The sequence below is a fragment of a genome, unplaced genomic scaffold (assembly GCF_019419815.1).
Source record: "Pyrus x bretschneideri cultivar Hongxiangsu unplaced genomic scaffold, Pyrus_bretschneideri_v1 Contig21, whole genome shotgun sequence".
Classification (NCBI taxonomy): domain Eukaryota; kingdom Viridiplantae; phylum Streptophyta; class Magnoliopsida; order Rosales; family Rosaceae; genus Pyrus; species Pyrus x bretschneideri.
In genome coordinates, this window is record NW_025999513.1 from 5,996,372 (window position 1) to 6,008,392 (window position 12,021).

At 37.2% G+C, this 12,021-nt stretch overlaps 1 protein-coding gene across 1 annotated transcript; it reads left to right on the plus strand.

The window, feature by feature from the left end:
• Window positions 1-7,659: 7,659 nt before the first annotated feature.
• LOC103959341 (leucine-rich repeat extensin-like protein 3) lies at window positions 7,660-8,764 on the plus strand. The gene has a single exon (XM_009371693.3). It carries the CDS (start codon window positions 7,820-7,822, stop codon window positions 8,381-8,383), a length of 564 nt encoding a protein of 187 aa, XP_009369968.2. The 5' UTR covers window positions 7,660-7,819; the 3' UTR covers window positions 8,384-8,764.
• Window positions 8,765-12,021: the final 3,257 nt, after the last annotated feature.

The window sequence follows — 12,021 nt, forward strand, 5'->3', positions numbered from 1 at the left end:
TTGTATACAACCAAATTATCATTCAATCATTGATTTTCCACACAATATGTATCCTTCACAATGGTGGTCACAAAAAAAGCTATCCCTATTGTGGATAGGCAGTAGTTTTGGAATGTTTTAATTAAAAAATATTAATAAATGGTCTCTCTATTTTGCTTTCCTTAGCTATTACAGGGTCATATAAAAATTCAAACAGGAGATATTCGAAGTTGTTGGGGTCAATGGCAGCCAATGTCTTTATGTTGGCTCCGCAACTGTTCAAAACTACTACAATAATTAAGAAGAGAGCAAGTTTTAAATCCAAGACGCATAGTAGATACCCAACATCCTATATCTACTGTTGGACCATATGCATCTCAAGTTGTACACCTAAAAAACTATTGATTATGCTACAGTGTTAGTACTAGGGTTAGAAGATGAAGAGACAGAAGGGTGAGACATTACATCACATGTGACCTCTTAGCTACAAGTCACTCAACGGCCGTCAACTCACAAGGGTCAACCTTTAACCAGTTACACAAAAAACGGACATCAACTATTGAAATTGAAGGAGGACAATAATACTTTGATGATTAGGGACGGATATACCTTAGTGGAATGCATTAACTCATTAAAATTGACCTCTCATTCCACCAGCAAATTAAATGGTGATTAGGACATAATAGCAAACAAGGAAATCTATTACGTCACCATTAATATATATCCACTCAAGTGAGTTTTTTGCATACACAAAAACGGATATTACAATTGTAAAGAAAAAGTTCTCTAGTCTATTACTCCGTTGATCAAACACAATCTTTATAAAACAAAAGGTTTACTTACACACACAACTAACATCAATTTCTCAATCGTCAACCGTTTGTATGCATGTGAACGGGTAACTCTTATGTATCAATCAAGGACGGAACCAAGAGTTTATTACAAGATGGGTTAGCCTGAATGTGGTTTCATTTAGTGGTATCAATCAACCCACTGCGGATCCTTAATGTGCAATGTTAGCAAGGTTATAAAAGACACTGAGCGCTAGTTGGGGTGACTAGGCTGGGGTTTAGACCAATTAGGTGGATTTAAGTAAATTTGTTATATATCATATAAATATATAAGTATCTGATTATACTTATAAAGTACATAATTTCATTGGAATACATAAGTTGCAAAATAGAATGACATATAGATTACAAAGTATTAAAACATAGTGAAAATATGAGAACAAGCATATAATGTGTGTTCATCTAAGTATTCAAGAAGTCTCTTACAATTTATTGAAAAAAATAAAATGCAAAATGAAAGATACATTTTCTGTCTAAGTGAGAGTCGCAATCTAGGCGCATGTTTAGGTGGGTCTAGACGGGCTAGGCAGGTGCCTAGGCAGGTCTAGGCGCCCTTCTTAATTTTCAAACGCCTAGTGATTAATCGGAACGGTGACCTGCCGTCTAGCTTTTAGACGAGACTTAGGTGGCGCTAGACGAAGATTTTTAGGACAGTGAACGTTCAATGGCCACCAACCACTAACATATAATTGATTAAAAATAATGCATCATGTTACTATACTAGACATGTGTTTTGAGAATAAAGCGTGAATGAAGTTCTCCTCAGAGAAATCAAAAAGGGGCCAAGAATATTATAGCAAGTGAGACTGCCTACCGCACATGCAACTACCTTGTCCGATAGGTATATGCATGATCAAATCGATCGAGGTCCCCTTTTCACTTTTGTTTGAAAGCCTATGTGAGATGCTTGCTTAATCAATGTCAAGGTAGAGGGGCCAATTAGTAACTCACTTTTGGATCGGAATATTTAATTTTCATGCATAATCCTATGATTTCATGAAGTGATGTATGTATTACAACGCTAATGGCAATTAGACAAGGTGTATAATCACAATTTGCTCTTATTTAGTTTGCATCTGTGCTCTCGAGAGGTTTTTACGCGTATTTAAAGTATATTTTTATGTGAGTATAGTATTTATTACATGTTTACTATTTACGTGATGTGCGATAATCATGCCTTTTTTTGGTATGCAATTGTAAGTGAACCAACCTATATATGAAGTATGAATTACCCGGGTTTTGGATTTTGGATTTGGCATCAAACTAGGCTATATTTCACACTTGTAAGAACTTAAGAAAGGTATCATGATTCACACTATTGAGGCCAAGTACATGGAAGCTACAGGGCCAGTAAGAAAAAAAAAAAAAATAATGAAAAAGGCTTGAAAACTTTGAGTTTTAATGATAAGAATAAAATAAAGGATAAAGTGAATAGTACCGGATTTGACTTTAGTGTAAAAATGTAATTTTTCGTTAAAATGAACAGTATCGTGAGTTTTTTGTTAAAACTTCCAAAAAAAAAAAAAAAAAAGCAAAAGGCGATCACAAACAGTGAAGTCCACGATTCTTTCAATTTTATATTTGAAGCTTTTTGTAATTAAACATTAATTTTCATTTTCTAATTAGAATTTAATATGCACATCATGATCTTTTTACCTTTAATTAGAAAGTACTGGCCCGGCTGGGATTTCTTTGAAACCTTTGTAATACCACCAAATCTGAACTAGCAATATATTCCACCGCACGCCTTTCTTCTTCTTTTTTTTTTCTTTTTTTTTTAAAGAAATGCTGTGGGAACTTTCTTGAAAGTGAGATACTTTTTTTATGAATTTTTTGCTTCTTTCTTTTTCTTTTTTTTTAAGAAATGCTGAGGGAACTTTCTTAAAAATGGGATACTTTTTTTTATGAATTTTTTGCTTCTTTTTTTTTATTATTTATTTATTTTTTTAAAGAAATGTTGAGGGAACTCTTTTAAAAGTGGGATATTTTTTTATGAATTTTTTGCTATCTCACAGTTAAATGTTTACTCTCGTGGTAACATTGTGCCAAAAATATGAAGTGTAGAGAGTTTATGAAGAGTCTCATTTTTTTAGAGAGTCTCATCAGCTTTTTTTTTATTTTTTATTGATTTTACAAATGATATTATTATATTAAAATTATTTAAATCATGGAGACGAGAATTTAAACTTTATGCAAATAGTGAAATACACTACTATCTAACTAACTTGACTAAACTTAAATTTACGCGCATTATAACAATTAATTAAAGAATGTTAAACATGATTTTTCTTTTTGTTGGAATGCAAACATGGTTAGTATTTCCACTTAATATTTATACATCGAGATGGAATTAAAGAGATAAAATAAAATTAAAGAGACAAAAGGGCCGACATCTTTCAATGATCTTTGTATAGACTAGTTGCTCCTCCAGAGTTAATTTGGTAAAGCAGAAGTGCATTTTTTAGTGTTTTGTGACCACTAATTGTCCACTCCAACAGCCAGCTGGAAAGTTCCATGTGGAGATTGTGATATGCTTATAATATTTCCAAAATACATATTCCATGCATGGCACAAAATATACGTTGATTTGATTAAATTATAAACTATAAATTAAAAACCCATTGAGAATAATTATTTACCAGTAACATTTATGTAAATTCATAGGAATTTATCTTAGCCTAAGAAGTTGGTTGTTCGTCGGTTGGCACCAAATGGCAAGAGAGGCTCATTCATTTCCCTCCCAGTAATGCCAATTCATTGCACAGAAATCAAACACAATATTTTAAATAAAAAAATAACAGTTCTTAATCATTTGAGTTACAAATTTCGTATATTTTTTCGGTGTTTTAGTTAACATCAGAAAAGAAATTCCGTGACAGTGAAGCATTTTATTATATTTATGTTATGCAGTAGAATCGGGTTCCTGTTTGTTTATTTCTGTGCACTTATAGTTAGCCACGTGAAAAATGCATCACTGCACTCCCATATTAGTGGTGGGCCTGGTGGCCATGTGATCGACACTGCATGCATTATTATTATTACTTATCCAACATTAATTACTAAATGGGGACTCTGAAATTACTCGACCTCAGTGGCCGGTGGGAAAAAAAATGGTATAAGAGCTAATTAGCTGAGTAATAACCGAATTTAACTTATAACAATCTAATTTATCAATTTTTGAACCAAAAATAGCATAATCTTTTTATTTTCTGTGATGCCAGCTGGCCCATATCTATGTGTTCTTTAAAAACTCATTCCTCATCACTTATTTCTTGTCAAGAAGTATTTTGTATTCTGTCGAATATGAACATGTATATAGATATAATACAATGTTGTTCCTACGTGTATAACTTAGACAATTTTAATATTTCTCCTCCATTTTATACCAGATTAAGAATGTATGTGATGTTCCATTGACCATGCAGCTTTTTTAATTATATATAAATGTGTATATACACGTACAAACATTCTAAGACCATCTCAAATCCTTGGTTCAAATTTAAAACATTTAACCTATAAAATTTAGGTTTTAACCCATAAATAATTTTTCTCCTCCAACCCTTGAGCTAAAACCTAAAATTTTTGGCCCAGAAACAGCTTTTCTGCTCCTACCCTTATGGCCTAAATTTTTTAGCCTAAGATTATTAAAGAATAAATTTAGGCTAATTTTTTCTTTTAAAGTAATTTAAAAAAAAATTATGTACACTATCATAATTTAATTTTATGAATATTTCAACCTAAAAATATTTAAATTCTGATAAATATTGAAAAATCACTAAATTTGGGTGAATTTTGAGTTAAATAATTTTTTTAATTATTTAAGTTGTTGGATTTAAATTTGGGCCGTTAGATCTTTTTTTTACCGTTAGATTTGATTATATTCGATCTCAGTCATTGAATTCAATAAATCCTTGGAGACATACCCATGTGTGTCACATCCCGGCCCGGGCGGGACTACGTCCCGGGCCCGACTCCACTACCGTAGCACGATATTGTCCGCTTTGGGCTTACCATTCCCTCACGGTTTTGTTTTTGGGAACTCACGAGCAACTTCCCAGTGGGTCACCCATCATGGGATTGCTCTAGCCCCCTTCTCGCTTAACTTCGGAGTTCCTACGGAATCCGAAGCCAGTGAGCTCCCAAAAGGCATCGTGCTAGGTAAGGATGGGAATATACATTTAAGGATAACTCCCCTGGGCGATGTGGGATGTCATAATCCACCCCCCTTAGGGGACCGACGTCCTCGTCGGCACACCACGACCAGGGTTAGGCTCTGATACCAAATTGTCACATCCTGGCCAGGGCGGGACTACTTCCCTGGCCCGACTCCACTACCGTAGCACGATATTGTCCGCTTTGGGCTTACCATTCCCTCACGGTTTTGTTTTTGGGAACTCACGAGGAACTTCCCAGTGGGTCACTCATCATGGGATTGCTCTAGCCCCCTTCTCGCTTAACTTCGGAGTTCCTACGGAATCCGAAGCCAGTGAGCTCCCAAAAGGCCTCGTGCTAGGTAAGGATGGGAATATACATTTAAGGATCACTCCCCTGGGCGATGTGGGATGTCATAATGTGGGTGGGGTCCATTTGGTGGTGCCCACACCATTTTCTGGGCTAAATCTTGGGGGGAATTTCGTTTTTGTTTGGCTTTTAGCTTTTAGCTTTTAGCCCACACATTTAGCATGGGTTGGGTTTGGAGGGGGAATAAAACCTAAAAAATAGCATTTAGCTTAGGGTTGGGTTTGGTCTTATGGGTTAAATTTTTAGCCCGATGTTATTAAAGAATGAATTTAGGATAATTTTTTTCTTAAAGTAACCTTTAAAATTAAATTATGAAAAAAATTATGTACACTATCATAATTTAATTTTATGAACATTTTAACCTAAAAATATTTAGATTCCGATAAATATTGAAAAATCACTAAATCGACATCATGAAACTTGTAGAACACTATGAAAGATTATGAAACACATAAAATAAATTTTTTAATTACTTTAGACGTTGGATTTAAATTTGGACCGTTAGATCTTTTTTTTTTACTGTTGGATTTGATCATATTAGATTTTAGCCGTTGAATTTAATGAATTTATAAATATAAAACTAAAAAAGAATACACATATATGGTGGGCCAGCCCTCAGGGGGAATTCTGGGCTAAATTTGCCCCAAAAATGAGTTTTGGAGTTGGAGCAAGTTTGAATAAGTTTAGAACCTAAAATTTTAGTTTTATTCCAAGGGTTGGAGTTGGTTTAAGAGACATAATTTTCATTTTTTTGAGGAAAATAAGAATTGTGCATTTAGCTGTACTATCTCATTTAATAAAATCGTGTTGAGGGGCCCAAAAATAGGAGAAATTTTTTATTGTGACGGAAACACGGGTGATACACCATGTGTTTTTATATAAGTGGTGGGAAATTTATTTTTTAAGTTATTAACTTTTTAACACACATATCCCACCATTTGTATAGTGACACGTGGTGTATCACCTCGTATGTCCGTCACACTAAGAAATCTCTCCAAAAATAGAGATCATTTTCTCTTAAATAGCATGTATATACATACACACATATACATTATGCATTTGCAGTTAGCCGCCAAGCTTTGCTGATCATACATATGTCGATCGCAAAAACAAGAAAGCCAAATGCGGATATATATCATTCTCTAGTGCAATAGTACTTGGTGTAGCACGCATATTTGGCTGAATACTAGTAAAAAAATCGATGCACACCACGTGGAGCTTGCGTCTTGATTACGTTTGCGTCACAAAAAATTTCATCCTTCCAGACTTCCAGTTCCACGTATGAACGTCTGTGTACAAGTCAAGCCCAACAACAATGACTGTGCCAATTCCTCAAGCTTTTCACCGTTTCCTTTTCCTTTTTAACACAGCTCATTACTCACTAGCATGGTTATTAGCGACTAATTAACCAGGTACCCTACTGAACCAAGAGGATTTCTCAAACAAATGATCTAGATGTTGATGATTGAATTATTACTTACATACTTATTGATGTGCTTATTTCATATTGATGACACGTAATTAGATTTGCAAATTTAGTTTAAAATATTAATCTTCTTAGCATTATCCAAAAGGAGATACCCTAACATTTCAACACAAAATCATTACTTTTACTTGTGCAACATATTAATTTTGAGTTAGATACGTTTTATAATTACGTATTGAACTCATCAGTTCACGTGCTCACAAGTTATTTAATATGTATTGTTCAAGTATTAAGATTAAATAACATCACAAGTAAAGAGGCACATTAAAAATGTGAATGCTAGGCCAAAAAACTAATGCATCCGTCTCTCTAGTGAGATGAAAAAAAAACAGGGCTCAACTCAACATAACATTGCATGTGTATATATAAGCCTACATCTTTTCACGTGTCAGCTTCTTAAAATCTCTATCAACTCTGATTGCACACTCATAGTACATTTCGTCGCATGTCAGTTAATGGCATTAGGATAATACACTCCATGTAACTGAAAAAATGTTATACACGTCACTGTACCTATACTTATGCCGAAATTCAGGACTCGGGATACCCACCCTACAAATCAAAGGCACCCCACCCCCCACCGCCCATCTATTACCTAATCATTAACCTCAAATTCTGGACTTTTGCCCTAAACGCCACCGATAATACGAGGCCACTTTCTGTGAAAGTAAAACCGCGTCGTTTCGGTGTCTCCTTTTTACAATTTTAAGCTCCCCACTTCCTCTCTCACTCTACACTTTGCTCTTTATACACACCCCTTATTTAAACCCACTCTTACAAAAGGATGTGGTGTAGCTTCAAAGACAAGACACATTTACTACGTACACACCCCCCCCCCCCTCTCCCACTCTCTTAAAGTCTCTCAACACTCTCACTCCTCCACTCTCCCCCCTCCCCCACTCCATTTGGCCATTTCTCAAAAAACCCACCATTTTTTCATCGCCTTTTTCTTCTTGTGTTTCTCCATCTTTCTCAGCTAACCATGAAAATTACTCATCATGCCCACTTCTCTTTCATGCTTCTGCTTCTACTCACCGTCGCAACCACAACGCTTTCTTCGCCGCTGCCGAAGCCCAAAGTGATCTCCAAGGAGCAGATCGAATGCGAAATGTGCTCCGTCTGCGATAACCCATGTGGCCAAGTGCCATCCCCTCCTCCGCCATCTCCTCCCCCTCCTTCTCCGCCTTCATCTCCGCCGCCTTCTCCGCCATCCTCATCCTCATCCTCATCCTCAAACTGTCCGCCGCCTCCGGCACAACCGAGCTCCGGAACCACGTACTACTCCCCTCCGCCACCCTCCCAGCCCACTTACTACTACTATCCACCCCCGCAAGGTGGCAACGGGGGTGGCGGGGGTGCGTTTTATCCGCCGCCGAAGGGCCAGAACTACCCAGTGCCGCCGCCGCCGAATCCAATTGTGCCGTACTTTCCGTTTTACTACTATAACCCTCCTCCGCATACGTCATCCGGCTCAGTTCAGCTGGTGGCTAGCCACCCACTAGTTTACAGTGCTGCTCTGTTTTCTGTTGTTCTCTGTTTGCTTTGACGGACAAGTAAACGGAAAAGGAAGGTGGAATTAATAACGTGGTGGCAGATTCACAGATCTACGACTGAGCAAACAACCGAAGAGGAAGAAATCGAAGACAGAGAGAGATGGGAGTTGCCTACTGCTGGTTTCACATTACCGAAAATGCCCTTGAGGAACAGGTGTTTCTGTGCCCTGACACTTGAAATTAAAGCTGAAAGAATACGGATGGGAAGTAAATTCACTTTCTCTTCATCTCTCTTTGATTTTTCTTTTCTGCCTTTATTTATCTGTCCGAATTATAACGATGATCTGTTGTAATTTGATGGCCAATTTGTACCTATTGTTATTTGGTTAATATGATTATGAAAATAAAGTAAAATGTTAATCATTTTTTGCTAATAATTTGCATTAGCTCGATAGAAATTCTCTGAATTTTGTATTGATAATACGTCGAAATTCTTCCTTTGATACATTATCTTCTAACGTAATTTGAGAACTGTGGAGCTCGATATACATTACTTATTCTTTCTCTGATACTATAAGTATATAATATTTGTCTGCGGAGTGAGGGTACACTTACTGATATAACAAGTGAGTACCTGATTTTATGCAAGATTATCTTTTGACAAAAAAAAAAAAGAAAAAAGGCAATTGGTATTAACAATTGTGTCCCAAGGGGTACCTGATGTTCTTCTTTTGACAGATTAACAATATGGGGACCCATAATTGGTAGGCACCTTCCCATCCCAAGTTTTGTAATTCCATTTTTTTAATGGTTTGGCACTCAAAAAATTCTAATTATGGTTCGGTGTATCCTATTCACATACCTTGTTGCCCGTTATATAATGTTTATTAGATCCTCGACTAATGATCTAACGCGAAAAATTCTGTTGGTATAGCTCATCCCAAAAGATGCTAAAAAATACCCTTCCAGCTTCCGAAGTGCAATGCACCTCTGGCTCTCTGACTGCTTTTGATCACTTAAGTATTTGGGACATGATATTTAGCACGGTGCTCGATTAAAGAGTTGAGCTGAGTCCATATTGCTCCTAATTAGGGATGATGTATGATATCTCTCAGAACTTCCAATTCCAAGCATGATGAGTTCATATCTCTAGACGCATTTTAGGTCAGTCGTCCACGTTCGCATGCATGTACGCCTTGGAGTCACCCATGCGCGTTTGGGCGACTGTACTTGAGAATGATCTTAAGATCATTGCTTTCTAGCTTCTTTGAACCGGAATAGTATGCAAAAGATATGGAAGATGCTGTTATTTCTGACACCAGTTTCTGATTTGATTAAGTAGCTTAGCAACTAAGTCACTGATGAGTCATGAGGCATCTATTTCTTCCTCTGCTGGAAAAAAGGAACAGAAAAGAAGGTTTGAGCATCACAACGAAAAAACTGTGCTCGATAGGCCTCTTTTCACTACGCTTTTCTGATGAATGCGGTGTGTCATGAGAAAAAAATTCAGTGGGGGCATTGTGTTCTTTCTTTGGGCCCATTCTCTCTCACACACACACAAACTTTGTATCGTTGATCTGGCCTCACTCGTGTCAACGTGATTACGTCTTATTAACTTACCCTACATGTTTCACCGCGTGCCACCCTTATATTCTTGAAGGGTGCCATAGTCTTCTCTTTTTCCTTAACTCCATGTGCAAAAGGGTGCATCATGCGTTGCCCTCTTTATACCAATAGTATGAACGTCTCAGAGTGCTTTCTTTTCTTTGACTGAAAAATAGTGGTGGGTTCGGTTTCAGTACAACACAAATAGAAAACGAAAAACAAATCGATAATCGATTAAGCAGAGAGAAAAAAGGGCGACCGTGAAAATGGTGATCGCAGATCGAGAGAAGGTTGAACGGATGGAACTCTCTTTTTGTGTTGGGGGTAATGGTGGAAATCGACAAGAGGAGAGAAGTATGTAAGGGCAACGCAATGCAGAGCTCTGAGCCTCTGATCGATGAGAGAGATTGGGGAGGGGAGAGAGAGAGAGTGTATCGGCGAAGGAGCCCGGGCGAGTCGAAGAGAGTGGTTGCAGTCGAGAGGAGGAGGGGTTGGACTTGTTCTCGTGGAGTGTAGAGACTGAGGAGTCAGGAGTGAACGAGCGTACAACAGCGTTAGTGAGTATTTATCAATTATAACCAAAATTTAGTCTCCAAAATTCACAAATGTCAGCTTTTACAAAATATTTCAAACATAGCAAAAAGTCTGATTGAATTGACCTAAATACCCCAAAATTAAAACCCATATTATTTGGAATTGTCACCAGCTGTCGCTATCCCTTCTTCATCTTCTTCCTCGATCTGTGTAATGAACTAGCCTTCGAGCCAAATCCCTATTTCAACAACTTTAAAAAATACACACCAAAACCTAATTTGGTTTCTTCCCAATTTGAGTGGTAGCCTGATGGGAACTTCCATCCTTCTGGGTTAAAGATTTTTCAAAAATAATAATATTTATTGGTACTGTAGATCCAAATAAGACCAAACAACCGCAATGATTCCTTGCACTGAAAATTGAAATTCAAAACTTTGGCAAATAAAAATTTGAAATTCAAAAACGAAATAGCAATAAAATCTAAGAAATTTGAACATAAAATAAAGAAACTGAGCTGAACTATAGCAATCAGATTGAAAAAGTGAATTTCAATAAATAAATAAATCTAAAAAAAACGTAATATTTCTTAAAAATTAAAACCTAATTGCAAGAAACTGACGCCAATATATACAAACTAGTAACAATATGAAACCCAAAAACTCATAGACGTTAATCCTTTTTTAATTGCTATCCATTTAGCTCAATTACTCGCCTCTGCAGTCTCCATATATTTTCATTTTGTTGAACTTCAATCTCAATCTTTGAACAAATGCAAAAGATCAAGTAGGTTTTAGCTTATGGTTGTAAATTAGTTTTATTATAAAGGTAAATAGGTCTATTCATATTGGTTTTCTGATATATTTGAAAGATATTATAAGAACAGTTCCACCGAAGAACTGATAGGCTAGCACCCAACCAAAAAACCAGCCCGGCACCTAGGCCATCCAATCTAGCCCAGCATTTTGATCGGCACCCAGTCCAAGCTAGCCTCCAGGCCAGCCCAAAATTGATAGAGGTGTGGGCCGACCTATATGACGCCATGTTGACACCAGCATGGTGCCGGAGGCAAGGGTGGAGCCAAAACCGAAAGCATGAGCTGCTAGAATCTCACCTATGGCGTCGTCGTTGTCATCATCCCTATCCTCGATCCTGAACCAGCCACACTGCGCTCTGCATCTTAAGCTCCAGAGATTGTGGCGCTTCACTCAGGTTCCTCAATTAGGGACCGAAGAACTCCAATTTTCAATGCTACTACCACCGCCAGAAGCTGCCGCCTGAGCCACAAAGGAGAAGTCTTGGCCGCAATATCTCCAGAAACTTTTCGAATTCCAACGCTAATGATTCTTTCTTCGACTAGTCCGGTGGCCCCAGCCTCCGCCACTTCGTCGCTCAAGCTGCTCTCACTGGTGCTGAAGCCCAGCCTCAGTGAGTCCACAGTTCACACCCACACACTGTGTCTTTCAATGTTTTTGGTAATTTTTTAGGAATTTATGCAATGATTCGAATTGGGTTGTCTTAGAAATGCTTAAAGTAATGATCTTTGATGTACAAT

Coding starts and splice junctions, on each gene's coding strand:
- LOC103959341 (XM_009371693.3), top strand. CDS start 7,820: ATGAAAATTACTCATCATGCCCACTTCTCTTTCATGCTTCTGCTTCTA.